Source organism: Lygodium microphyllum, chromosome 6 (genome assembly GCF_053477565.2).
Source record: "Lygodium microphyllum isolate KBCC chromosome 6, Lygodium_microphyllum_v1.1.10, whole genome shotgun sequence".
In the NCBI taxonomy this organism is placed as follows: domain Eukaryota; kingdom Viridiplantae; phylum Streptophyta; class Polypodiopsida; order Schizaeales; family Lygodiaceae; genus Lygodium; species Lygodium microphyllum.
In genome coordinates this window covers 107,124,885-107,152,803 of record NC_141140.1, presented here as the reverse complement: position 1 = coordinate 107,152,803, position 27,919 = coordinate 107,124,885, and the positions used below count along the sequence as shown (strand labels likewise).

At 43.6% G+C, this 27,919-nt stretch overlaps 3 protein-coding genes and 1 pseudogene across 7 annotated transcripts; 2 read left to right on the top strand and 2 right to left on the bottom strand.

The window, feature by feature from the left end:
• Nucleotides 1-3,961: 3,961 nt before the first annotated feature.
• On the bottom strand, nucleotides 3,962-16,303 carry LOC148034931 (pentatricopeptide repeat-containing protein CRR2, chloroplastic-like). Of its 5 annotated transcripts, none has more exons than XR_015691132.1 (5): nucleotides 15,633-16,303; nucleotides 15,235-15,421; nucleotides 8,687-11,948; nucleotides 8,289-8,475; nucleotides 3,962-5,002 (listed from the first exon to the last, which is right to left on the bottom strand). XR_015691132.1 is itself a non-coding variant. In XM_087679875.1 (5 exons), exons 4-5 carry the CDS (start codon nucleotides 6,748-6,750, stop codon nucleotides 4,959-4,961), a joined length of 1,581 nt encoding a protein of 526 aa, XP_087536001.1. In that variant the 5' UTR covers nucleotides 6,751-8,475; nucleotides 11,762-11,948; nucleotides 15,235-15,421; nucleotides 15,633-16,303; the 3' UTR covers nucleotides 3,962-4,958. The 5 variants fall into 5 exon arrangements, 4 of the variants coding, with proteins under 4 accessions (XP_087536001.1, XP_087535998.1, XP_087535999.1 ...); XM_087679875.1 differs by having other exon boundaries at nucleotides 5,214-8,475; nucleotides 11,762-11,948; XM_087679872.1 differs by lacking the exon at nucleotides 3,962-5,002 and having other exon boundaries at nucleotides 5,060-8,475; nucleotides 11,762-11,948.
• Nucleotides 6,811-7,428, top strand: LOC148034933 (pentatricopeptide repeat-containing protein At1g50270-like). Its single transcript, XM_087680736.1, has one exon. The coding sequence runs from the start codon at nucleotides 6,811-6,813 to the stop codon at nucleotides 7,426-7,428; it is 618 nt and encodes a 205-aa protein (XP_087536862.1).
• Nucleotides 10,284-10,913, top strand: LOC148034932 (pentatricopeptide repeat-containing protein At1g50270-like). Its single transcript, XM_087680735.1, has one exon. The coding sequence runs from the start codon at nucleotides 10,284-10,286 to the stop codon at nucleotides 10,911-10,913; it is 630 nt and encodes a 209-aa protein (XP_087536861.1).
• Nucleotides 12,006-17,278, bottom strand: LOC148034930 (pentatricopeptide repeat-containing protein At3g03580-like; annotated as a pseudogene).
• Between the last annotated feature and the right edge of the window lie 10,641 nt (nucleotides 17,279-27,919).

The following is a 27,919-nucleotide window of genomic DNA, read 5'->3' as shown; positions in this document are numbered from 1 at the left end:
TTACAATTTTTCCTATGGTGACTTGTCGATGAAGTCTATGCGCTTCAATTTGAGTACCTGAATGACCCTATTTTGAGTTGTTATGCAAAATTTATGGTCAAAGCAAGTTGTAGTCAAGCATAGAAGAAAATGAATTCAAGAAAATCATTGAAGTATACATGGAGAAGACAGACAAATGATGGTGGATCCATATATGCTATAGATATGGGGCAAATTTAGGACTGCTATACTATTGTTATACAGGAATTTGCAAGGCTAAAGTGGTTTTAGTTGTTTTATGCATATTTAGGCTATTTTTGGCAAAGCTCTTTATAGTATTTCCAAGTATTTCCTTTGTATTTGATGTTGTATTTTCTTTCGGGCTAAAAGAGTAGTGCTGACCTATCATCTTAGACAGAGTTTGCCTAAGCTATCATCTAGGCACAATGTATTCAACTTGAAGGAATTTATTGCAATTGTATAAATTTTCAAAGGGTTAGACCATGTGGGGGTTACATGCTATCTATGAGTCACTGGCAATCAGAGCATGAGCACCTAGAGGACTTAGAGCAACCATTACCATTGGACTAAGCAAGCATGCTCGTTGTTCAATCTCTACATTAAGGAGATAGTAGATTATATGGGTAGATTGGGAGGCCAAGTGCAAGCCTCGCACATTGCATAAACATGATGATATATCATTTTTCAGTCTCCATTTCATTTCTAGGAACTTTTCTTCTCTCAGCTCCTTACTTTCCTTAGCTTTTCACTATAGCTATAAAACTCTATAACTTACAGTTTGATTTAGTCATACTTTGACCATACTTTTAGTTGTATCTAAAATGAGATATCATCACAGTTGTCCAATATCCTTAGGTCTCATAGGCTGTTTTAGCCTTCTGTAAATAACTCTCTCTCTCTCTCTCTCTCTCTCTCTCTCTCTCTCTCTCTCTCTCTCTCTCTCTCTCTCTCGTACTTATAGTATGTAATTTTATTTATTACAAAAAAAGTACAAGATTACAAGATAACAAGATGAAAGATGGCTCTAGGCCATTGTGCAAGGAGGTCAGTTAACTAAAAGAGTCCAAAACTCACGACAAAGAAGCAACAAAGATTGTTGTATGCTAAGGCAAGGTGGTTTCGTACATTTGGTACGATACGTTCAATATGCGAATATGTATGGTATGAAACATATACAAAAATTTTAAGAATGAAATAGTTGCGTGGTACTTTTATTTAAAAAATACATATAAAATCAACTACACACATATAAAATGTCCATCTTAAAGATGGATCATGAAGAGGCCTAGGCATTATGGAGAAGAAGAAAGGAGGAGAGGGAGAGGAAGGATCTGAGAGAAAGGGAGAGGGAGAGGTAGAGGATATAATGTGTACAAATGAAACTTGAAAGTGAGAGAGAGGGAGAGGGGGAGAGAGAATGTGGGAGAGGAGAGGAAGGGAAGGTGAGAAAGGGGGAGAGAGAGGGAGAGGGAGAGAAAGCAGAAGAGGAAGAGCAATAGGGAGAGGGAGAGGGATAGGGATAGGTGGAAGAGAAGGTGAGGGAGAGGGAGAGGGAGAGGGAGAGGGAGAGGGAGAGGGAGAGAGAGAGAGAGAGTAGGGTGATTCAAGAAAATAGTGGCTTGAGCTCAAGAGAGGGAGATTGATCAATATGGAGGTTGATCTATGTGGTGAGATGGGGAGACAGGGCTGCCCTTTTATAAGGGCTGAGATGAGGGAAAAGAGGAGAGAAAGGAGTATGAAAGAGGGAGGAGTGTGAAAGAAGAGAAAGTCTGAATGTGTAACAACTCAAAAAATGGGCAAAATTTTTAAAAAGTGCACCATCTGACATTTTGAATAGACTTTTTTTTTGTGTAGTTTGAATGCAAGCAAACTGTATAGTACCGTACAAGATGGATGTATGGTAAGGGACCATACAAAACATAATGTACATACACGGAATGCAACCCTGTGCCAAGAGACCAAGTCCTCCCTGGAAAGGAGATGTGTCTAAATAAGGTCTCACTACCAATGTAGGAGACCTTTCAACTTGGTGAGGTGAGTTTGCACCCTAGGTGCAAAATCAAAAACAAAGGCATCTCAAATTTTCCAAAAATGGAGGAATGGAAATAGAATCTTTATATGTGGTGCCAGAGAAGGGTATTTGGGTTGAGCAAAGAACCAATCAAAGGGACATAGTGACATGCCAACTACATCGTGCCAAATAGTAGACAATAGGGACAAGTTTTTCCACACCAAAGGGCACAAAAGAAAATGGTAATAATCATGTGTGTGCTTTCCTTTACAGCAATGTTGAAGCACACTCTCATGCAGCCTTGTTTTGATAATTTGTTTTAACACCCATTGCTTCCCACTCTAGTTGTATGCTAAATAGGACAAAGTGAGGGAAAGCCAAATGTATTTCTATATCTGCACATACTAAGCAACAGAATTGTGAGTCTTTTACCCCATAATTGAGTGAGAGGTTTGTATCTATGTGCTTGCAATCAAGCTAGTGGGATTCTTCCTCGTTTCCACTCATTCTTTCCTCTCAATCTCTCACATTCCTTGAAATTCCCTTGGACTTGAAGTCTCCGTCTCTCCACTCCACATTGTCTATTGAGAACCAACCCGTCTAGAATCCACCAAGTGACAAGTAAGGCTTGAACTCCCTTCTCTTATAAAGTGAGGAAACTTGCCCTTCACAAGACCAATAAGCTCAATGATCTTTTTCTTCTTGTACTCTGTTTTAAGAATTGTACCACTAAAGACATTCTTCTTGTACTATTTATCCTCTTTGATTTCTTAGCTAAAGAAGCCTCCTACTTTTGGATTCCTTGTATCCTAACCATTTCTACATTTCCTATCCCATGTGAAGGAAACTACTAGGGTTTGCACTGAGGACACAGAGTGTATAACCACGACAGAAACACAAAGAGACAGACACAAACACAAAGGACAAAACTCAAACCCTAAACACAAAACTCAAAAACTCAAACCCTAAACCCAAAACTCAAAACTCAAACACAAACAGAAGAAGGGAGAGAGAGAGCACAACTCTGAAGTGAATAAATGTTGTAAATGAATGTAAGAGTGTACAGTGTGCTCAAGGGCAGAGCAATGTTGGAGCGTGACATCCATCGAAGACGAATCCCAAGTCTGTGACCACCAATCGGAGTGTAGGAGTGCGAAATAGTTAATGGCAACAGGTTGGTCACCAAAATGCAGCAGTCTGGAGGCTGAAAATTGGTAAACGCAACAGTATACCACCGATCAGAGACTGGAAATTATGCACATTCTGTTGTAAACAGCAGGCTAAAATAGTGTTTGAGAGTGTCAGGGCCTGCAATGCTGAAAACACAGGCTGGCTAATCCTAGAGATAATGGACAGCAGGCTGAACAGCAAGCTCAACAACAGGCTGAACAGTAGTCTGGAGCAGTCGTCAGCAGCTGAGAGCTATCACTACAGCAATGGATAGGCTGAAGATAATGTGGCTGCAATCGATGATGGCTGGACAACAGATGGAGGTGGGCTACAGGCTGGAAACTGGGCGCCAACAGCAACAGAGGGTGTGTGGGCTGGTGTAACCTGGAAACAAGGATAATGGCTGAATGGGGACAACCTGTCTATTTTTAGATGTGGAAGATGTGGAAGGGCACCCCAAAAATTAGGGTTTCCACTAAACTCTCTCGAACCGCTCCCCGTTTTAGGGTTTCCACTGAACTCTCTCGAACCACTCCCCATTATAGGATTTCTCTAAATTAGCATTTTTAGTGTGTTTTGGGACTGTTTAAGAGGCTTATCAACAAGTAATGCATATTTTAGCTCAACATCCCATGTACCTAAATATTTTTCACGTTAAGTGTCCCAAAGCAGACCCAAAACTGACAACTTTATCAGGTCACATCTAGCAATGTCCTAGTATGGTTTCCATTCATAATTCAATTTTCGCCATGCTAAATTCTATCTGCTGCGTGAGCCCAAGTATAGAAGCCATTTGCATGAAAGATTCACATATTGATTCTAAGTAGTTCTTTGATGATTGACGATAATGTATTGGTACTAAAGGCAATCATTCAATGCTCGGCAAATCATTTTAGGTCAAATTGCTTGATCATGAAAAACTCATGTCACTTTGTACACCTGAAGCCAAAATAGGACCATTGAGTTGTTTACCCTCATTTGACTTTGTGAATATCAGCCAAAATGCATCCTGGATTAGTTCACCTTCACGACAACCTAGTACCTTCACTAAATAGGTATTGAATTGCATGAAGTACTAGTCCAGGCGCACCTCACACGATGTGACTGTGATCTTCCATCTTGTCCATTACCAAGGTATACAGTTCTAACACTCGCAGTTAAGTGGGACAGAGAAGAACGGCCATTATGCACACAAAACGGTGCTTCTGTGAAGTTACACACCCATATATGTGGTGCTTCTCTCAATAATTCACCTCTTGGATTTTGTTGAGAGCACCATCTGTTTTGTGATTGTTTCATATGGAACAGCTGTTTGTAGTAGTGGCCCACCTTTTTTGTTATTTGATGAGCGAGAATGGGAGTGGACCTAAAACATTGTACTACAGAAGGCATGCCTGGTTGTAGTAATGTGGAGTTTTCCAACATTTGCACATATAATAATAGCAAGTTTATAGCGTGTATTCATCACGCAGGCTTTGTGAGGCTACATTCTACATTTCTATGTTGAAATGAACAAGATTAATTGTGTTGCATACAGGAATGACTATGCATACAAAACAAACAAATTTCCATGCTAAGACTCATTTCATGAAGCAATGTTTACCCGACAAAAAGACAAATATGATTGACCGTACCGTCCCAGGACGGTTGTGGACATGCCATTGATCCTCCTATGTTTATCAGGCCAAGCAGATAAACTATGACAAATGATGATCCACCAGAGTTTGACATTGGAGATGGAAATAGAGATGATGATGAAGTATGCTCATGAGTTTCATCAGATTGAAGTTATAACAGCTGATCCCCATGTCATTAACAAGCCTGCAATTTCAGCAAAGGACCACACTCTTAAAAAAGGACATCAGGCTACCCCACATGATGACAGCAACAGATCACACATCTCGTCCAAATTGTATTCATATACATACGACATCCAGATTTACAGGCAATGCTAAGCTACAAAGTTTACAAAATTTGCTACTTTATTGGTAAGAACTTTGCATCAGCACCAGATCTAGATTTGGAATATTACCTTCAAGCTTCACATGTGAATTCAAATTTTCAAACAAGGTTTCTAGCATCGGTGAGATATCCCTAACTGGGATGTCTCCAATAACAAACTCATGACATTTTCTATTCAATTCTATAACTGCATTTGCAGGTTTCTTCTTTGCCCCTGCATTCATTCTCATGTTTTGCATTCTCTCTGCATCAACCCAGATGCCAGCACTGGCATAAATGTCGGCCATTATTAAGTACACAGAAGCATCATCTTGATTCAAGAAAACAAGCTGTTGAAAGCATCTCAATGCTAGTTCTACTTCCCCATGAATTTTACAAGCGCTCAACAAAGTTCTTAGGACATCTTCAGATGGCAGACATTGCATGGTCTCGATATATCTCTGTGCCTCATAAAGATGTCCAGATCGTGCCAGAAGGTCAACCATACACGCATAATGATCTGCTGTTGGGTCAATTCCATGTTCTTCTGTCATCACCTTGAAATAATCTCGGCCTTTAAGAACCAGGCTTGCATGGCTACATGCACCAAGAACACATAGGAACGTTGTAGCATTTGGCTTCACACCCTGTTCTTGCATGTCCATGAAACATTGTACAGCCATATTACTCTCATGATTTTCACCATATGCATTTATCATTGCAGTCCATGATATAACATCCCTACTGAGCAGCTTGGCAAATGTTTTTTGCCCTTCTAGAAGCAAACCACATTTACCATACATATCCAGCAGGGTGTTGCCCACAAAAGAATCTGTTTCCAGCCCTTTCATAACTATCTCAGAGTGTAGCTCTTGGCCGATATCAAGAGCTCCAGTGAGGCCACATGCTTTTATGCTGCAAGCAAATGCCACAGGACTTAGAGGCACACTCTCTAGCTGCATTTGTTGAAAGCACTTCATAGCTTCTTCAGCCAGTCCATGTTCGGCATATGCTGATATCAACGCAGTCCAAGCAAATGACCCTTGTATTGGCATTCGATCAAACAGTTTCTGCGCTTCAGGATGTGCACCACATTTTCCATACATATCTATTGTTGTGTTAAAAACCAAAAGATCTTTGTCAAAACCTCTTTTGACAATCTCTGTGTGTATACCTTGGCCTGTTTCCACAGTCTTTACAATCCCACATGCCTTCAAGCTGCAAGGGTATGTTATATCATCAGGGCTTACCCCTTCTAGCTGCATTTGTTTGAAACAACTGAGTGCTCTGTCACCAAGCCCAAGTTCAGCATAACCTAAAATAAGCGCATTCCATGACACAGAATTCCGAACAGGTAGCCTAGCAAACGAATCATAGGCTTCAACAAGTGAACCACATTTGGCATACATGTCTACCATCACTGGGATCTGTTGCAATGGATGGCCGAGCTCCCTGTCGGGGAGAGGCTCATCGACCTTATCAAGAAATGCAGGCAGAAGAAGAATCTGCCTCATGCCAGGCAATTGCATGCCTACCTGCGCACCCACAGGCTGGATTCCCACAGTGTCTTTGGCAACTACCTGGTCCCTCTGCTGGTGGAATGCGGCGCCTTGGCCGATGCACACCATGTATTCGATCGTCTTCTCAGCCGCCACGAGCGCTCGTGGACTTCTCTTATCTCAGGTTACATGGACTGTGGAGAATCACAACAAGCCTTCCAACTCTATCACCGAATGCATGCTGACTGTGTCAACCCTAGCACTTACACCTTGGTAGGTCTGCTGAAAGGCTGCACCCATGGCCCAGAAGAAGCAGAAATCGGCCGGCGAATCCATGCTGACATAATCAAGATGGGCCTGGAAGGTGACGCCTTTATTGGCAATACATTGGTGGGCATGTATGGTAAATGCAGTGCGCTCGTCGATGCACAGCAAGTGCTTCACAAGCTTCCTGTCCGTGATGTAGTCTCGTGGAATGCTCTCATTGTAGGACTTGCTGAGCATGGTCTGGTCGATGGAGCGTTTAGATGTCTTGTTGAGATGCAGCTTGAAGAAATTCCTCCAGATGATCTCTCATTCGTGTGCTGCTTGAAGGCTTGTGCCATGGTTGGAGCTCTAGAACAAGGTCAACTGCTACACGCTAAGATTGCTGAAAGGGGTTTTGAAGGTGATATCACAATTGGTAGCACTATGGTAGACATGTATGCCAAATGTGGTTCACTTGTTGAAGCCTATGATTCGTTTGCTAGGCTACCTGTTCGGAATTCTGTGTCATGGAATGCGCTTATTTTAGGTTATGCTGAGTGAGCCCAAGTATAGAAGCCATTTGCATGAAAGATTCACATATTGATTCTAAGTAGTTCTTTGATGATTGACGATAATGTATTGGTACTAAAGGCAATCATTCAATGCTCGGCAAATCATTTTAGGTCAAATTGCTTGATCATGAAAAACTCATGTCACTTTGTACACCTGAAGCCAAAATAGGACCATTGAGTTGTTTACCCTCATTTGACTTTGTGAATATCAGCCAAAATGCATCCTGGATTAGTTCACCTTCACGACAACCTAGTACCTTCACTAAATAGGTATTGAATTGCATGAAGTACTAGTCCAGGCGCACCTCACACGATGTGACTGTGATCTTCCATCTTGTCCATTACCAATGTATACAGTTCTAACACTCGCAGTTAAGTGGGACAGAGAAGAACGGCCATTATGCACACAAAACGGTGCTTCTGTGAAGTTACACACCCATATATGTGGTGCTTCTCTCAATAATTCACCTCTTGGATTTTGTTGAGAGCACCATCTGTTTTGTGATTGTTTCATATGGAACAGCTGTTTGTAGTAGTGGCCCACCTTTTTTGTTATTTGATGAGCGAGAATGGGAGTGGACCTAAAACATTGTACTACAGAAGGCATGCCTGGTTGTAGTAATGTGGAGTTTTCCAACATTTGCACATATAATAATAGCAAGTTTATAGCGTGTATTCATCACGCAGGCTTTGTGAGGCTACATTCTACATTTCTATGTTGAAATGAACAAGCTTAATTGTGTTGCATACAGGAATGACTATGCATACAAAACAAACAAATTTCCATGCTAAGACTCATTTCATGAAGCAATGTTTACCCGACAAAAAGACAAATATGATTGACCGTACCGTCCCAGGACGGTTGTGGACATGCCATTGATCCTCCTATGTTTATCAGGCCAAGCAGATAAACTATGACAAATGATGATCCACCAGAGTTTGACATTGGAGATGGAAATAGAGATGATGATGAAGTATGCTCATGAGTTTCATCAGATTGAAGTTATAACAGCTGATCCCCATGTCATTAACAAGCCTGCAATTTCAGCAAAGGACCACACTCTTAAAAAAGGACATCAGGCTACCCCACATGATGACAGCAACAGATCACACATCTCGTCCAAATTGTATTCATATACATACGACATCCAGATTTACAGGCAATGCTAAGCTACAAAGTTTACAAAATTTGCTACTTTATTGGTAAGAACTTTGCATCAGCACCAGATCTAGATTTGGAATATTACCTTCAAGCTTCACATGTGAATTCAAATTTTCAAACAAGGTTTCTAGCATCGGTGAGATATCCCTAACTGGGATGTCTCCAATAACAAACTCATGACATTTTCTATTCAATTCTATAACTGCATTTGCAGGTTTCTTCTTTGCCCCTGCATTCATTCTCATGTTTTGCATTCTCTCTGCATCAACCCAGATGCCAGCACTGGCATAAATGTCGGCCATTATTAAGTACACAGAAGCATCATCTTGATTCAAGAAAACAAGCTGTTGAAAGCATCTCAATGCTAGTTCTACTTCCCCATGAATTTTACAAGCGCTCAACAAAGTTCTTAGGACATCTTCAGATGGCAGACATTGCATGGTCTCGATATATCTCTGTGCCTCATAAAGATGTCCAGATCGTGCCAGAAGGTCAACCATACACGCATAATGATCTGCTGTTGGGTCAATTCCATGTTCTTCTGTCATCACCTTGAAATAATCTCGGCCTTTAAGAACCAGGCTTGCATGGCTACATGCACCAAGAACACATAGGAACGTTGTAGCATTTGGCTTCACACCCTGTTCTTGCATGTCCATGAAACATTGTACAGCCATATTACTCTCATGATTTTCACCATATGCATTTATCATTGCAGTCCATGATATAACATCCCTACTGAGCAGCTTGGCAAATGTTTTTTGCCCTTCTAGAAGCAAACCACATTTACCATACATATCCAGCAGGGTGTTGCCCACAAAAGAATCTGTTTCCAGCCCTTTCATAACTATCTCAGAGTGTAGCTCTTGGCCGATATCAAGAGCTCCAGTGAGGCCACATGCTTTTATGCTGCAAGCAAATGCCACAGGACTTAGAGGCACACTCTCTAGCTGCATTTGTTGAAAGCACTTCATAGCTTCTTCAGCCAGTCCATGTTCGGCATATGCTGATATCAACGCAGTCCAAGCAAATGACCCTTGTATTGGCATTCGATCAAACAGTTTCTGCGCTTCAGGATGTGCACCACATTTTCCATACATATCTATTGTTGTGTTAAAAACCAAAAGATCTTTGTCAAAACCTCTTTTGACAATCTCTGTGTGTATACCTTGGCCTGTTTCCACAGTCTTTACAATCCCACATGCCTTCAAGCTGCAAGGGTATGTTATATCATCAGGGCTTACCCCTTCTAGCTGCATTTGTTTGAAACAACTGAGTGCTCTGTCACCAAGCCCAAGTTCAGCATAACCTAAAATAAGCGCATTCCATGACACAGAATTCCGAACAGGTAGCCTAGCAAACGAATCATAGGCTTCAACAAGTGAACCACATTTGGCATACATGTCTACCATCACTGGGATCTGTTGCAATGGATGGCCGAGCTCCCTGTCGGGGAGAGGCTCATCGACCTTATCAAGAAATGCAGGCAGAAGAAGAATCTGCCTCATGCCAGGCAATTGCATGCCTACCTGCGCACCCACAGGCTGGATTCCCACAGTGTCTTTGGCAACTACCTGGTCCCTCTGCTGGTGGAATGCGGCGCCTTGGCCGATGCACACCATGTATTCGATCGTCTTCTCAGCCGCCACGAGCGCTCGTGGACTTCTCTTATCTCAGGTTACATGGACTGTGGAGAATCACAACAATCCTTCCAACTCTATCACCGAATGCATGCTGACTGTGTCAACCCTAGCACTTACACCTTGGTAGCTCTGCTGAAAGGCTGCACCCATGGCCCAGAAGAAGCAGAAATCGGCCGGCGAATCCATGCTGACATAATCAAGATGGGCCTGGAAGGTGACGCCTTTATTGGCAATACATTGGTGGGCATGTATGGTAAATGCAGTGCGCTCGTCGATGCACAGCAAGTGCTTCACAAGCTTCCTGTCCGTGATGTAGTCTCGTGGAATGCTCTCATTGTAGGACTTGCTGAGCATGGTCTGGTCGATGGAGCGTTTAGATGTCTTGTTGAGATGCAGCTTGAAGAAATTCCTCCAGATGATCTCTCATTCGTGTGCTGCTTGAAGGCTTGTGCCATGGTTGGAGCTCTAGAACAAGGTCAACTGCTACACGCTAAGATTGCTGAAAGGGGTTTTGAAGGTGATATCACAATTGGTAGCACTATGGTAGACATGTATGCCAAATGTGGTTCACTTGTTGAAGCCTATGATTCGTTTGCTAGGCTACCTGTTCGGAATTCTGTGTCATGGAATGCGCTTATTTTAGGTTATGCTGAGTCAGCCCAAGTATAGAAGCCATTTGCATGAAAGATTCACATATTGATTCTAAGTAGTTCTTTGATGATTGACGATAATGTATTGGTACTAAAGGCAATCATTCAATGCTCGGCAAATCATTTTAGGTCAAATTGCTTGATCATGAAAAACTCATGTCACTTTGTACACCTGAAGCCAAAATAGGACCATTGAGTTGTTTACCCTCATTTGACTTTGTGAATATCAGCCAAAATGCATCCTGGATTAGTTCACCTTCACGACAACCTAGTACCTTCACTAAATAGGTATTGAATTGCATGAAGTACTAGTCCAGGCGCACCTCACACGATGTGACTGTGATCTTCCATCTTGTCCATTACCAATGTATACAGTTCTAACACTCGCAGTTAAGTGGGACAGAGAAGAACGGCCATTATGCACACAAAACGGTGCTTCTGTGAAGTTACACACCCATATATGTGGTGCTTCTCTCAATAATTCACCTCTTGGATTTTGTTGAGAGCACCATCTGTTTTGTGATTGTTTCATATGGAACAGCTGTTTGTAGTAGTGGCCCACCTTTTTTGTTATTTGATGAGCGAGAATGGGAGTGGACCTAAAACATTGTACTACAGAAGGCATGCCTGGTTGTAGTAATGTGGAGTTTTCCAACATTTGCACATATAATAATAGCAAGTTTATAGCGTGTATTCATCACGCAGGCTTTGTGAGGCTACATTCTACATTTCTATGTTGAAATGAACAAGCTTAATTGTGTTGCATACAGGAATGACTATGCATACAAAACAAACAAATTTCCATGCTAAGACTCATTTCATGAAGCAATGTTTACCCGACAAAAAGACAAATATGATTGACCGTACCGTCCCAGGACGGTTGTGGACATGCCATTGATCCTCCTATGTTTATCAGGCCAAGCAGATAAACTATGACAAATGATGATCCACCAGAGTTTGACATTGGAGATGGAAATAGAGATGATGATGAAGTATGCTCATGAGTTTCATCAGATTGAAGTTATAACAGCTGATCCCCATGTCATTAACAAGCCTGCAATTTCAGCAAAGGACCACACTCTTAAAAAAGGACATCAGGCTACCCCACATGATGACAGCAACAGATCACACATCTCGTCCAAATTGTATTCATATACATACGACATCCAGATTTACAGGCAATGCTAAGCTACAAAGTTTACAAAATTTGCTACTTTATTGGTAAGAACTTTGCATCAGCACCAGATCTAGATTTGGAATATTACCTTCAAGCTTCACATGTGAATTCAAATTTTCAAACAAGGTTTCTAGCATCGGTGAGATATCCCTAACTGGGATGTCTCCAATAACAAACTCATGACATTTTCTATTCAATTCTATAACTGCATTTGCAGGTTTCTTCTTTGCCCCTGCATTCATTCTCATGTTTTGCATTCTCTCTGCATCAACCCAGATGCCAGCACTGGCATAAATGTCGGCCATTATTAAGTACACAGAAGCATCATCTTGATTCAAGAAAACAAGCTGTTGAAAGCATCTCAATGCTAGTTCTACTTCCCCATGAATTTTACAAGCGCTCAACAAAGTTCTTAGGACATCTTCAGATGGCAGACATTGCATGGTCTCGATATATCTCTGTGCCTCATAAAGATGTCCAGATCGTGCCAGAAGGTCAACCATACACGCATAATGATCTGCTGTTGGGTCAATTCCATGTTCTTCTGTCATCACCTTGAAATAATCTCGGCCTTTAAGAACCAGGCTTGCATGGCTACATGCACCAAGAACACATAGGAACGTTGTAGCATTTGGCTTCACACCCTGTTCTTGCATGTCCATGAAACATTGTACAGCCATATTACTCTCATGATTTTCACCATATGCATTTATCATTGCAGTCCATGATATAACATCCCTACTGAGCAGCTTGGCAAATGTTTTTTGCCCTTCTAGAAGCAAACCACATTTACCATACATATCCAGCAGGGTGTTGCCCACAAAAGAATCTGTTTCCAGCCCTTTCATAACTATCTCAGAGTGTAGCTCTTGGCCGATATCAAGAGCTCCAGTGAGGCCACATGCTTTTATGCTGCAAGCAAATGCCACAGGACTTAGAGGCACACTCTCTAGCTGCATTTGTTGAAAGCACTTCATAGCTTCTTCAGCCAGTCCATGTTCGGCATATGCTGATATCAACGCAGTCCAAGCAAATGACCCTTGTATTGGCATTCGATCAAACAGTTTCTGCGCTTCAGGATGTGCACCACATTTTCCATACATATCTATTGTTGTGTTAAAAACCAAAAGATCTTTGTCAAAACCTCTTTTGACAATCTCTGTGTGTATACCTTGGCCTGTTTCCACAGTCTTTACAATCCCACATGCCTTCAAGCTGCAAGGGTATGTTATATCATCAGGGCTTACCCCTTCTAGCTGCATTTGTTTGAAACAACTGAGTGCTCTGTCACCAAGCCCAAGTTCAGCATAACCTAAAATAAGCGCATTCCATGACACAGAATTCCGAACAGGTAGCCTAGCAAACGAATCATAGGCTTCAACAAGTGAACCACATTTGGCATACATGTCTACCATCACTGGGATCTGTTGCAATGGATGGCCGAGCTCCCTGTCGGGGAGAGGCTCATCGACCTTATCAAGAAATGCAGGCAGAAGAAGAATCTGCCTCATGCCAGGCAATTGCATGCCTACCTGCGCACCCACAGGCTGGATTCCCACAGTGTCTTTGGCAACTACCTGGTCCCTCTGCTGGTGGAATGCGGCGCCTTGGCCGATGCACACCATGTATTCGATCGTCTTCTCAGCCGCCACGAGCGCTCGTGGACTTCTCTTATCTCAGGTTACATGGACTGTGGAGAATCACAACAAGCCTTCCAACTCTATCACCGAATGCATGCTGACTGTGTCAACCCTAGCACTTACACCTTGGTAGGTCTGCTGAAAGGCTGCACCCATGGCCCAGAAGAAGCAGAAATCGGCCGGCGAATCCATGCTGACATAATCAAGATGGGCCTGGAAGGTGACGCCTTTATTGGCAATACATTGGTGGGCATGTATGGTAAATGCAGTGCGCTCGTCGATGCACAGCAAGTGCTTCACAAGCTTCCTGTCCGTGATGTAGTCTCGTGGAATGCTCTCATTGTAGGACTTGCTGAGCATGGTCTGGTCGATGGAGCGTTTAGATGTCTTGTTGAGATGCAGCTTGAAGAAATTCCTCCAGATGATCTCTCATTCGTGTGCTACTTGAAGGCTTGTGCCATGGTTGGAGCTCTAGAACAAGGTCAACTGCTACACGCTAAGATTGCTGAAAGGGGTTTTGAAGGTGATATCACAATTGGTAGCACTATGGTAGACATGTATGCCAAATGTGGTTCACTTGTTGAAGCCTATGATTCGTTTGCTAGGCTACCTGTTCGGAATTCTGTGTCATGGAATGCGCTTATTTTAGGTTATGCTGAGTGAGCCCAAGTATAGAAGCCATTTGCATGAAAGATTCACATATTGATTCTAAGTAGTTCTTTGATGATTGACGATAATGTATTGGTACTAAAGGCAATCATTCAATGCTCGGCAAATCATTTTAGGTCAAATTGCTTGATCATGAAAAACTCATGTCACTTTGTACACCTGAAGCCAAAATAGGACCATTGAGTTGTTTACCCTCATTTGACTTTGTGAATATCAGCCAAAATGCATCCTGGATTAGTTCACCTTCACGACAACCTAGTACCTTCACTAAATAGGTATTGAATTGCATGAAGTACTAGTCCAGGCGCACCTCACACGATGTGACTGTGATCTTCCATCTTGTCCATTACCAATGTATACAGTTCTAACACTCGCAGTTAAGTGGGACAGAGAAGAACGGCCATTATGCACACAAAACGGTGCTTCTGTGAAGTTACACACCCATATATGTGGTGCTTCTCTCAATAATTCACCTCTTGGATTTTGTTGAGAGCACCATCTGTTTTGTGATTGTTTCATATGGAACAGCTGTTTGTAGTAGTGGCCCACCTTTTTTGTTATTTGATGAGCGAGAATGGGAGTGGACCTAAAACATTGTACTACAGAAGGCATGCCTGGTTGTAGTAATGTGGAGTTTTCCAACATTTGCACATATAATAATAGCAAGTTTATAGCGTGTATTCATCACGCAGGCTTTGTGAGGCTACATTCTACATTTCTATGTTGAAATGAACAAGCTTAATTGTGTTGCATACAGGAATGACTATGCATACAAAACAAACAAATTTCCATGCTAAGACTCATTTCATGAAGCAATGTTTACCCGACAAAAAGACAAATATGATTGACCGTACCGTCCCAGGACGGTTGTGGACATGCCATTGATCCTCCTATGTTTATCAGGCCAAGCAGATAAACTATGACAAATGATGATCCACCAGAGTTTGACATTGGAGATGGAAATAGAGATGATGATGAAGTATGCTCATGAGTTTCATCAGATTGAAGTTATAACAGCTGATCCCCATGTCATTAACAAGCCTGCAATTTCAGCAAAGGACCACACTCTTAAAAAAGGACATCAGGCTACCCCACATGATGACAGCAACAGATCACACATCTCGTCCAAATTGTATTCATATACATACGACATCCAGATTTACAGGCAATGCTAAGCTACAAAGTTTACAAAATTTGCTACTTTATTGGTAAGAACTTTGCATCAGCACCAGATCTAGATTTGGAATATTACCTTCAAGCTTCACATGTGAATTCAAATTTTCAAACAAGGTTTCTAGCATCGGTGAGATATCCCTAACTGGGATGTCTCCAATAACAAACTCATGACATTTTCTATTCAATTCTATAACTGCATTTGCAGGTTTCTTCTTTGCCCCTGCATTCATTCTCATGTTTTGCATTCTCTCTGCATCAACCCAGATGCCAGCACTGGCATAAATGTCGGCCATTATTAAGTACACAGAAGCATCATCTTGATTCAAGAAAACAAGCTGTTGAAAGCATCTCAATGCTAGTTCTACTTCCCCATGAATTTTACAAGCGCTCAACAAAGTTCTTAGGACGTCTTCAGATGGCAGACATTGCATGGTCTCGATATATCTCTGTGCCTCATAAAGATGTCCAGATCGTGCCAGAAGGTCAACCATACACGCATAATGATCTGCTGTTGGGTCAATTCCATGTTCTTCTGTCATCACCTTGAAATAATCTCGGCCTTTAAGAACCAGGCTTGCATGGCTACATGCACCAAGAACACATAGGAACGTTGTAGCATTTGGCTTCACACCCTGTTCTTGCATGTCCATGAAACATTGTACAGCCATATTACTCTCATGATTTTCACCATATGCATTTATCATTGCAGTCCATGATATAACATCCCTACCTTTTTGTTATCTCAGCATGTACATTTTGACCTGTTGCCAATACTGCCATGCTAGCACAAGCTTTCAAGGTGGAAGGGAATGTGACATCATCTGGATACACACCTTCTAGCTGCATGTTTTTGAAACAAGAGAGTGCTTCTTCTGCAAGCCCATGCTCAGCATACCCTGCAAGCAATGCATTCCACAAAACTACTTCACGGACTGGGAGGTTATCAAACACTTGTTATGCATCCATGAGCAAGCCACATTTCGCATATAGATCAACCACTGTGCTAGTAATGAAGAGGTCCATTTCCAAACCCTTTCGAACTATTTCACCATATAATGCCCAGCCCATGTCCACATCTTTCTGCTGTGCACAAGCCTTGAACAAGGCAGCGAAAGTGTAACTGTTTGGTTGAACACAGTCATCTTGCATTTTCTGAAAGACCTGGAAAGCATGTGATAAATCCCCCATGTCAACATAGCCAAGGATAAGGGAACTCCAAGAATACTCATTGCGTTGTGGCAGGCAGTCAAACGTGTGCTGAACATCAAGCAAGCTCCCACATTTGGCATACATATCCAGCATGCTGGTACCAACGCGAAGATCTATGTGCAGCCCCATGCATACTAGCTCAGAATGGATCTGCCGGCCGTTGTGGAGGCACAACAGGTTGCTGCAGGCATTGAGCAGGGCGTTGGGCTGAACATGATCCTGCTGCATTTTCTGGTACAGAAGGAGGGCACGCTGCAGGCGATCGGAGTCTGCATAGGCCGAGATGAGGGAGGTCCAGGCATATTCATTGCGAAGGGGCAGGCTATCAAAGACCTGCTGAGCACCAGGCAAGCTCCCACAGGTCACCAGGGTTGTGACTAGGTAATTGCCGAGGACTGCGTCAGTCTCAAGCCGGCGCTGTCGCCGGTAAGCGAGCAGCTGCTTGGCATGAGATAGATTCTTCTCCTGCCTGCATCTCTGCAATTGGACAAGAACGTTGGCCACGGTGCTGCATCACGACGAGCACGGGCACAAGCAGCCATCGTCATGTCTCATCAGACTTTGGGGCCTGACTTGCAGCATATCAGAAAGCAACACTACAGTATCTTATCTTATCTTATTATTTCTTATTATTACATTATTTTGGTTATAGGTTGGGAAAGCTCTGAACCTCCAAAAAGCTTTTTGAACCTACCTTTTTTCCAAACCTCCTCTTTTCAATTAAAACCCCTTCTCTCTCACATTTAATCACTTTCTTTCTTTTTCCCTTCCCTTTTTAATTAAATCCCTCCCCTCTCTGACACATGTAGACTCTCTCGCTACATGGCTTTAGCATGGACAAGTTATCCCCCTTCCAGTATTTCCTTGATGCACCATCTCTTAATTTGAGCAAGCGAGAGATTCGCAAGATTATCAGGATGGATCTTATCTAGTTGGATATTAGTCAAGTATGGTTGGTACTAGAACAAGAGCTAGAGACAAAGATGGCTTTCTAGCACGAGCATTCCCTTCGTACTACAGATGATGGATTTATTGTTCACTCGAGATACATGGGCATCTATCTTTCCCATGGGATCAAATGTACTATCTGCTAGTTACGCACCTCCTCACATCAGCTAGAGATTGAGACTGGCATAAATAGATCCATTCCACCAGAGAAGCACCTATGCCAAATATGTCAATTAGAGCTAGAGATAGAGGAGCATTATATCTGCCACTGCCCAACGTATTATGAGATCCATGGCCATTTCCATGGTCTCTTTAGAGACAAATTTGGACCACTATCCAGAGTCATGGATTTTACCGATCAACGATGCCTTGGCCTCTTTCTCCTTGAGATACAACAGCTTCGTGATATGCGCCACAAGAGTATAGCTACTCTAGGATACCGAGGCCCTTTACAAAAGGAGCAGCTCATTGGCTTCTTTGCAAAGGAGATGTTAGGCCAAACACACCAACAATCAAAGCTTTGGACGAACTTCTATTGTTTCAAAAGCTTGAACTCACATTAGTGACAATCTCTCACCTTGTCTCTCAACACTCCACTCTAACTAACCAAGCATCCTCCTCTCCAACCCAAGAAAGCAAGAACACAAGACTTGCTCGAGTTGTATTAAACTCACCTAACTTATCTTCTTAGGTTTGATGACTCCATGATCAACACAATCCAATTTCGTCGCTCCTTCATATCCATCACCAAGCATACCAACAAATCGAAGAGGTAGTAGAGAAGACAAGCAAAGAAAGACAATGATGAAGTGCTTCACCTTCCCTCAATTCCTCGCTTAACACACTCTTACTCTCTTTCAATCACTCTCAACACAATGGAAGCAAGATGATAGAATGAAAAGATAGAATAGAAAGCTCAAGTAGTCCCACTGACAGAGCTTATGTAGCATGGATGTGTTAAAAAGGTGAATATAACTGAGACCTCCCACCTTTATATAGATACAAGATTAGGGTTAGGGTTAGGATTAGGGTTTGCGCCCTTTTTGCATTTAGGGTTTTCGCAACTATGAATTAGTGTTTAAACCCTCTTTTGGGCATTCTACCCACTTACTAAACATAAACAAATAAGGAGTATTGATTGATTGGGCCATTTAGCTTAGCCGATCTGAACATCCCAGATCTTGACACAAACACCGACGACACCTTCATAGGGATTATTGTCCATGCTAAAGCTAGACCCTCCATACCCACATAAGGTTGTACCATCTAGAGCTCATTGTTACTAGACAGAGCTCAATGTTTTACACATAGCCATAGTTTCCTTTCTTATTTTGCTTTGTGTGCTACATATTTTGCCCATATAGTCGTACCATCATATGCATGATTGTAACTCATGGTCTCATAGGTCATTTTGACCTTTTGTAGACAATATATCATATATCATTTCTCTCTCTTCCCTCTCCCTTTTTAGTTAAATCAAAATTTTCACAAACATATATTTCTTCCTTTTAAAAAATCAAATCTCTCTCTCTCTCTCTCTCTCTCTCTCTCTCTCTCTCTCTCTCTCTCTCGGATTAAACTTTTTAATTTAAACTTTTCCATCATTTTATATTTTTTAATTAAATATTTTTTAAAAAATGATTTCTTTTCTAATTATACATTTTTAAAGGTTCTTTCATTTTTTAAAAATTTGACAGTTTTCACATACTTTGAGAGAGAGGGGGAAAGAGAGAGAAAGGAGAGAGAGAGAAGAGAGAGAGAGAGAGAGAGAAGCAAAATAAGAGAGAGAATATAAACACAGAGAGAGAATTATAGAGAGAGAAAATATAAAATTTAAAAGAGATAGAGAATAAAAAATTTAAAGAGAGAGAAAGAGAAGAAAAAAAGAAAAAAAGAGAAGAGGGAGAGAGAAGGAAAAGAGAGAGAGAGAGAGAGAGAGAGAGAGAGAATTTTATGCTTGATGCAAGAAAGAGAGACTACTATATTATTTTAGTCATGGATTCGGAAGCCCTAAACTTACCCCCTTCCCAAACCTCCCCCTTTTAATTAAAACCTCCTCTATCACACATTTAATCACTCCCTTTCTCTTCCCCCTCCCCTTTTTAATTAAACCGCCCCTCCCTCTCTCTCTCTCATTAAATTTTTTAATTTAATTTTTTTCTCTTTTTTATTTTTAATTAAATACTTTTAAAAATAAATTCATTGTTAATTAAACATTTTTAAGCGCCTTAGTGTAAGCTCTCTCTCTCTCTCAATTAAACTTTTCACAAACTTTTTGACATAGTTTGTCACATACTTTAAAAGTGAAAGGGGGAGGGAATGCAAAGAGAGAGAGAGAGAGAGAGAGAGAGAGAGAATTATAGAGAACAAATATAAAATTTAAAAGAGAGAGGGAGGGGACATAGAGAGAGAGAGTTATAGAGAGCAAAGATAAAATTTAAAAGAGAGAGAGAAAGATAACAAAAAAAATAAGGAAGAGAGAATAAAAAAAGATGAGAAAGGGGGAAGAGATAGAGAGAGAAGCTGAAGAAGAAGAAGAAGAAGAGAGAGAATATTAATACAAGAAGAGAGAATTATAGAGGAAAAAATACAAAATTTAAAAGAGAGAGAAAAGAAAAAATTAAAGAGAATGAAGGAAGAGAGAGAGAGAGAGAGTAAGAAGAAGAAAAAAGGGGAAAAGAAACGAGAGAGAGAGAGCAAGGAGATGAAAGAAAATAAACTAAAATAAAATATAGAGATGGGAACAAGGAGAGAGAGAGGGGGGAACAAAGATAATTGTAGAGAGAGAATATATAAAACTTAAAAGAGAGAGAGAGAGAGAAGGAAAAGAGAGAAAAGATGGGGGGAAAGAAAAGGAGACTTGTCACCCTTCAGTATGGTGGAGATGGCATCGAAGTCAACCGGCGTAGTCTTCCAAGTGTCCATCTCTACTCTTATAGCCTCCATTCGATTGCCTAAGAAGATGAAACCATTGCCCCAGTCTTCTATGACTCTCGCATTGCGTAGGGCCAGCCTAGCAGGATGTCGTAGTCCACTCCCTTCATGACTATAAAGTCAACAGAGAATTGGAATCCTGCTGTCTTTACCGGCCAATTCTTTAACAAGCAACAGTTTTACCTTCATTCCATTAGCCAATGTGACATTGAACCTAGCAATCTTAATCGGTGGGTTACTCCAAGTTTGGAGCACTACGCGGCTTAGCACACTCACTTCCACCCCCGTGTCTCTACGATTCCCTTTCTTGTGACATCTCCAAGAGCTAAGACTGGCAAGATTGCATGCATCTTTGTGCCTTCCTCAAAGGCACTGACGTGCAAGAACTTAGGCACTGAGTGCAGCATTAGGCTTGATATTTGTGTTTCCGCATCATGCACGTGCGTGTCTGCAGTGGTGTGGGAGCTTTTGCTCAACTGCCAAGACCCATGGACCGCTTATTGTTTCAAGCATTCCAAGCGAGCTCTAATGGCTACCTCTCACATAGTCGACGCGCCCTTGATCCTACAAGTGTAGTGAGCTTACCTTGATGATGATATGAGTTACCTCCTCTCTTCCACACTTCGGTAGCTCCACGATCCTAGATGCTAGCTCAAGCATGCTCAAGCCTCCTCCTTCTCCAAGCTCCAACCGCCATAGCCGTGCGCGCAAAAGAAGGAAAGAGAAGAGAAGAGAAGAGAAGATGGTGAAGAGCTTCACCCCCTTGATCCCTCACCACCACTCACTCCCTCCCTCACTCTCACAATCACTCCCTCTCTCAAGAGCACACACAAGCAAGGAGAGGATAAGAAGAGAATATGAGAAGAGCTCTTGTTGGACACACACCAAAGAATGAGCTTCCATTCACTTTTTGAACTTTATATATACAAATCCTAAAACCCCATGGGCACCCATCCTTTTTTACATGACCGGCCATTGTGGCAAGGTCCCTTTTTCTAATTCTCTCTTTTTGCTTCATGCCCTAGGCCTATATTCGACTATTCTTTTACAGGTGGCACAGGAGGGATCTTGGTGCTCTTGTACAAGAGTATTTGGAGTTTTTGAGGCACCTTTTATTTAAAACTACGCTTTTGGCCCCGGCTTAGCTTTGGAGTCCACCTGCGTGTCCTTGCTCCTTTTCCATCTTCTTTCTACTTTTTTCATTCGTCTTTCCGCCTTCTCGGCTTGGGGTTAACATCACCCCCCTCTGTGGCAAGGTCCCTTTTTCTAATTCTCTCTTTTTGCTTCATGCCCTAGGCCTATATTCGACTATTCTTTTACAGGTGGCACAAGAGGGAACTTGGCACTCTTTTACAAGAGTTTTTGGAGTTTTTGAGGTGCCTTTTATTTAAAACTACGCTTTTGGCCCCGGCTTAGCTTTGGAGCCCGCTTGCGTGTCCTTGCTCCTTTTCCATATTCTTTCTGCTTTTTCATTCGTCTTTCTGCCTTCTCGGCTTGGGGTTAACATCACCCCCCTCCGAGACGGGTGCCAGTCCCATGGCACTCTTGTCGACTGTTTGTGTTTGAAGAGGCAGTAAGTGGAGCAGTCGTGTGAGGGCAAGGCAACATGTAGACTCGGGTGCTCATGGAAGCGTGGCAATAAAGTTGGTTGGAGAAGTAACGGATGTTGACGGGGGCTGCTGAAGTTGATGGGTGGGCGTGCTGGTGGTGCTTGGAAGGGCAGGAGGTGGTGCTCCACCTAAGGAGGGGGATGTCTATCTTAGTGTGCAGTGCGAGTGGCTCAGGGTGACAAGTCTAACCATAGGTGAGTGGCCTCCCTAGGTATGCCCTGCCCTTGATGGGCCCTAGGCATGAAGTGGAGAAGCAAAAAGGGCTAGGGGGTTACGAGTGGAGCCGGCCGACCAAAGCCACTGGGCACGCCTAACTTGAGGACCCCTCGTTGCAGTGATTGTGCTTTATGTGGTGTTGAGTGGTTGTGGAAGTGAGTTGTTTGGTTTATTCCATGTGTAAGGATGCACGTGTATTCCATGTGTAAGGATCCGCTTGCGCGTTTTTTTTTTTGGCACAACTAGGAGAACGATAGCCTGTACCTAATCTTCCTTATCTGATGGAGGCGGAAAAGGGGGTCGGATGGACTTGCTCAAAAATTGACGGCTTTGCATGTACCCTTTGAGGTTCATGCAGACGTGGAGAGAGGTGGTGGAGAGGAAGGGATGGTTGCACCTAGTAAACTGGCTGTTGTTCATATCTTCTAGGAGAGCTAGGCAAAAGGAGGGAAGAAGGCTAACTCTCATCATTAGGCGTGCCATGGCGCAACTATTAATAGCATTGGGGTCAAAAAAGAGGGGGGGCAAGCCACGCTCTTGTGATGTCGGGTCTTGCTTGAGTAATAGCTTAAGTAGCTTAAGGTAATTATAGGTTGTTATAAAGGCGGGATTTGGAGAGGAGAAGTCTACGAGAAAGCGTGTCAAGGAATCACTTAGGCTTCCTAAATAAAAAAAGAGGGCATGCTCGAAGGAGGCGGCATTGGAATTGTAGATGATGGGAAAATCATGCCGCCCATAGAGGGTGGCAACAAAATCCACATCTACCCTATGAGGATACGCCATGAATGTGGGGTCGTTCCTCTCGTAGGGTAGGGTGTTGCAAAACGCCATCCAGGCGAGCATGCTAATATCGTATACTCGCCTTCTCTAAAGAGGTTGGCAGTTGTAGCCCTGTACAGTGTGTGGTATCTCGAATACCTTGTCTTGCCAAAACTCTGCTTCCTCCATGCCCCACAGAGTGGGGGTCTTCGCTCTTTCTTCCAGCCATTTTTGGCCCAGCCGGCCGCCAGTCGCGATCACCTCCTCCATTACCTTAATTGGTAGGGCCCTTCTCAGGCTGTTAGGCATGAGGAAAGTGAAAGTGAAAGGGTCATTTTCATTTTCTTGCCGTTCCCAAATCCCCAACTCCGCGTGGAATCCCACCAAGAGGTCATCGGGGCATGGTGGGATGGGTGCGGATGGCCGCACGATTGGTTTGGCTCTTAGCTACCTCCTAGTTTCTTCAACTAATTTCCTCTGTCGCTCCCTAAGCACGGTTTGTTTGTCCAAGGGTAGGTCGATTTGTTGCTGTTCTTGATCATGCGGCAATGGGGGTTGTGGGATTATTTCTTTGTTGGTTCTCCTTATGAAGAATTCAATGTCAGCCTCCTCCCCCTGCCGGTCATCTAGTTGCGCTCCTTCCTCAAAGCCGAGTGCGTCCAACTCCTGGGGGGTTAGGCCGGCCAATAGTAGGTACTTTCGTTGTTCTTCTAAGCCCAACCTAACCTCCGCAGGTTGGGTGGCATCTACAGCCCCGCATGCAGGGCCCTGCATGCGATGCTCAGTTTCTTCTGCACCACCTCTAACGACTCCTTTTCCTCTGGCCGGGTCGTGTATAGTAATGTGTTGAGGAAGGCCTGTTGCTGGGCAGTGAAGGCTGTATGGACGGCATCTGCTTTGCTTTCTGCCAGGATTTTTTCTTTTTCCACCAAAGCAAGGCGCCGCACCAGTGCCTTCACCCATTTCTCGTTCTACACAGCCCATTCCTTGGTCCTTTTGTTCATTCCTTCCATGCTCTCCCCCTGCTTCTGTGCTAGGGTCACGAGCTTCTGCTCCTGGGCTCTGAGTTCTCTGCTCATATTCTCATGCTTTTTCCTTTCGAGGTGCAGTTGATCGGTCATAGACTCGATCTCTTGTCGTTGTTTCTCTCTCTCTTGTCTTCTCTCCTCTTCTTTGGCATTTGGTTCCTCCATCATTTGCTCAATGTTGGCAGTTTTCGCCTCCAGTTTCCCATGTTGCATCAAGAGGAGCTTGTATTCCCACTACACAAGTTCTTGATTTTCCCTCAAGCCATTGTTTGTAGCTTTCTTCCATGTCTTCCTTTGCTTTCAATTCTTGCTTGAGGTCAAAAATTTGTCATTGTTGCATGGCTATGATGTGGGTTTTCTCCAGTTGGAAGGCAGCTACTGACTCTTTCCCTGCCACCAACTCAGCCACCACCATTCTCTTTTCCTCCTTCGCCCTCTCCAATTGGGAAAGTAGCTCGGCGACGTATTCGTCCTAACTAGCTGGTGGTGTCATTGTTGCATGGGTGGGGGTGGTCGAGGCCTCCACACGCAGATGCTTCTGGTCCTGCCTCGACTCAGCATTCGTAGCTAGCCTCTTTTGCCCCATGGCCGTGGTTTCTATGCTCTTCCCTTGGGCCATTTCTTTACTGATGAAGTATTGCATCCAAGCTACAAAGTTGGAAACTTCCATGCTGGTGGGGATGCTAGGGGTGAGCATATGGATTTAGTGGAGGGTGCTACGAGGGTGGGGATAGGATGGAGGGGTGCTTTGCCTTTGCCTTCTAGGACTGCAGGCGGCGCAACTTTTGGTACCTGTGCGCTAGAGCTAGGCCCTTCTTCCCTCAGATGGCTCCAGGCTCCTGGATCATCAGCCCTGCATTGTTGCTCAATGGACCGGTGTGTGGCCTCGGCCAAGTCCTCCTCTTCCTTTCTTCTTAATTCCTCTTCTTCCTCCGCAGCTCTTCTTTGTCTTTCTTTTTCGGCCTTCCTGTATTCTTCCTCCAGTTTCTCCTTTTCTTCCTGCTCCTCTCTTTTTCTCTTTTCAGCCTCCTGTTTCGATGCCTTTTTAGCCCTCTTGACTTGCTCTGTTGTTTCTTCTTCTTCCTGCTTCCTCTTCTTCTCCCTCTCCTCGGCCTCCTTGAGGGATTGTCTTTTTGCTTTTTCCAAATCCTCCTTCTCCTTCCTGCGGCCTTCATTCGATTTCTTTTTCTTCTGCGCTATCTTCTTCTTGGTTTCCTTGACCTGGTTTTTGCTTGATTGCTCTTCTTGCCCCTGTCCTTCCTTATCGGTCTCAGTCTTGCGCTGGACCTCTCTTGGTACTGATGAGGGGTTGACCTGTCGGGCGTCTCCCCTTCCCCCTCTTCTGCATCCTGCGTCTCTTTCACGGCCTCCTAGATGAGCGATGTTAAGATGCTTCCATAGGCGATGGACGAGGCCTTGGACGAGGCCTTCTTTCTTTCTGTAGCCTTAGATGCTGGAGACTCTCCTCCTATGGGCGTGCTTCCTAAAGCCAGTGCTTTAGCCTCCTGGTCGATAGTTTTACGCACATAGCCATTCCAATCAACTTCATGAAGGGTATGAGCCGCTACGTTCTCCAGCACATGCACACTGATTCGATGCATCAATGCGTTGTAGCGCTGGCTGGAGAAGAGCACGTGTACCAGTTTTGCCTGCACTCTAGTTTTTGCATCAAGGATATCTTGAATGCTGATGCCGTCATTTGTCAGTACGTCCTCCTTTCTCATCCCTAGCATGGCTTACACATCTCTCTTCTGCTTCTTTTCTATTTTCAGTTCTAGTCCTAGCGCCTTTTCCACCAAGGCGGGGGTTAAGCGAACCAGCACCTGCTTGGTGTTTTGTCCCCTTCCTATTGTGACAGTGCCGCACTCGTTGTCAGGGTCGTAAGACCTGAGAAATTCCACACACTTTGTGTGGTCGGGTTCTTGTGCGAATCTTTCCAGGTACTTGGTGAAGTTGCATTTTTCAATGACTCTCCTAGCCGCCTCCTCCTTGGCCACCAATCCTTCTATGTTGTGAATGGTTCGGAATTTTAGTTGGTTGTAGACGCGGCTCTCTAGGGTGATGTTGTACTGCACTCTCTCCTCTTCCGTGAATGGAAGCCGGTGGTGGGCACAGTCTTGTTGCGACATTTTTCATTCCTGTCATGAACCCCAGTTTCCATTAGTTCTTCCAAATTGACAATACAAAAACATCATAAACTGAAAAGGAAAGACTTTATGTGTTTATTGAATGGAAGCCTTAAAATCCTATGCAATGTGGAGCCCCCCTTTTTAGCTTTAACTTTTGGCCTTTTATTTTAAAGTTCTCTTGACATTTTTCTACCTCGCTTGTTGCCTATGCACTTATGCATTTTGCTTGACTCCCACTGATTTTAATTGATCTCTTGATTCACCTTACTCCCCTTCCCCTCCAAGCTTGAGAAGAATCCTTACTAGGATTGAAGGTGTGGGAGGTTGAGGACCTTCGGCAATGGGTCTTAGGAGTCATCGATGTAGGAACCAAGTGTAAAAATCGGGGTTGTACCCTAACTGGGCTGTGCAATCAAGATCAAAGGGGCGAGTGCCAACGTGTGTTATGTAAGTGAGGACATCTGTTAGGAAGTCATCGGAGGCACCGCGGCTAGCAATGTGTAGTTCCTCCTCAATCAGTAGAGGTGATTGAGGTAAGAATGTCCCTTGATGTGCTCTTCCAGGGGGTAGTTCGAAGAGTGGTTAACACTCTGTAGGAGGTTGGCCCGATATAAGTGGGGTCGTACTCCGCTGTTTTGATTGTGCGGCGTTGCTCCACGTCGGTCATGACTCAATATCCCTCTACTTCCCATTGCAACCTAAGAGTGTACCAGTGTCGCAAAAATGGGGATTCAGTCGCAGCAAGTTGGGATAATTCTGCAATTACTTGGTCGGTGATGGCCGAAGTGGTTCGCTGATCATATGACGTTATGAGGCGCTGTTTGAGGGCTTGCTCTTTAGAGACCTCGCTGTCGAGCAATACAGTAGCAGAGTTTGCTGCCTTTGCGAAGGCAAGTTCAAACGTCTCCCAAGAACAAGGCATCGTGCGAATTTCGATTGCAAAAGGCTCGGGCAACAAGCCTAAGTCCAAGTGGTCATAGCTCAGAGCTAGCTCTCTGAAGGTGGCATCGAGTCGTCTAATGCAATCAACCATGTTATCCCCTGTATCATCACCTAGATTTGAGGCCAGTGTCAAAAATGACTTCCGCTCGTAGGAGGGTTTAAGACCTGCCGATGGTTGGGGTTTGATGGCACGTGAGCCTTTGACCGTGGATAGTTGTGGTTGCAGGTGTGCCTTAGGTAGTGGTTGGGCTTCCTGGCTTAGGGATGGGGGAGCAGCAGCCACTTCTGATGGACTGCTGCCTTCAGAGTGGATCATTGTTGTCGGATAGACTTTAGTGGGCGATGTGTCATGCGATGGTGTTTGTCGTTTGGGCCGGTAGGCTTGTTCGAGTCTCTCAGGCATATGTGTAGATGGGCTTGATGGATGTGGTCCTAGGGAGCACTGCGGCTCGTGGTTTTGAGGTGTGATGGGGCAGGGGGTGATCAAGCTCAGGGGTAGCATACGAGTGGCGGTCTTGGCCAAGTGGGTTTTAGGGATATACAACCAGGTGTTTCCCTCATAGTAGCCTTGCGTGTGCAGGAGAGCTT

Bases quoted from the DNA above. Each gene is read 5' to 3' on its own strand.
- LOC148034931 (XM_087679873.1), bottom strand. From the start codon at position 6,750: ATGGTGTGCATCGGCCAAGGCGCCGCATTCCACCAGCAGAGGGACCAG.
- LOC148034933 (XM_087680736.1), top strand. From the start codon at position 6,811: ATGGACTGTGGAGAATCACAACAAGCCTTCCAACTCTATCACCGAATG.
- LOC148034932 (XM_087680735.1), top strand. From the start codon at position 10,284: ATGGACTGTGGAGAATCACAACAATCCTTCCAACTCTATCACCGAATG.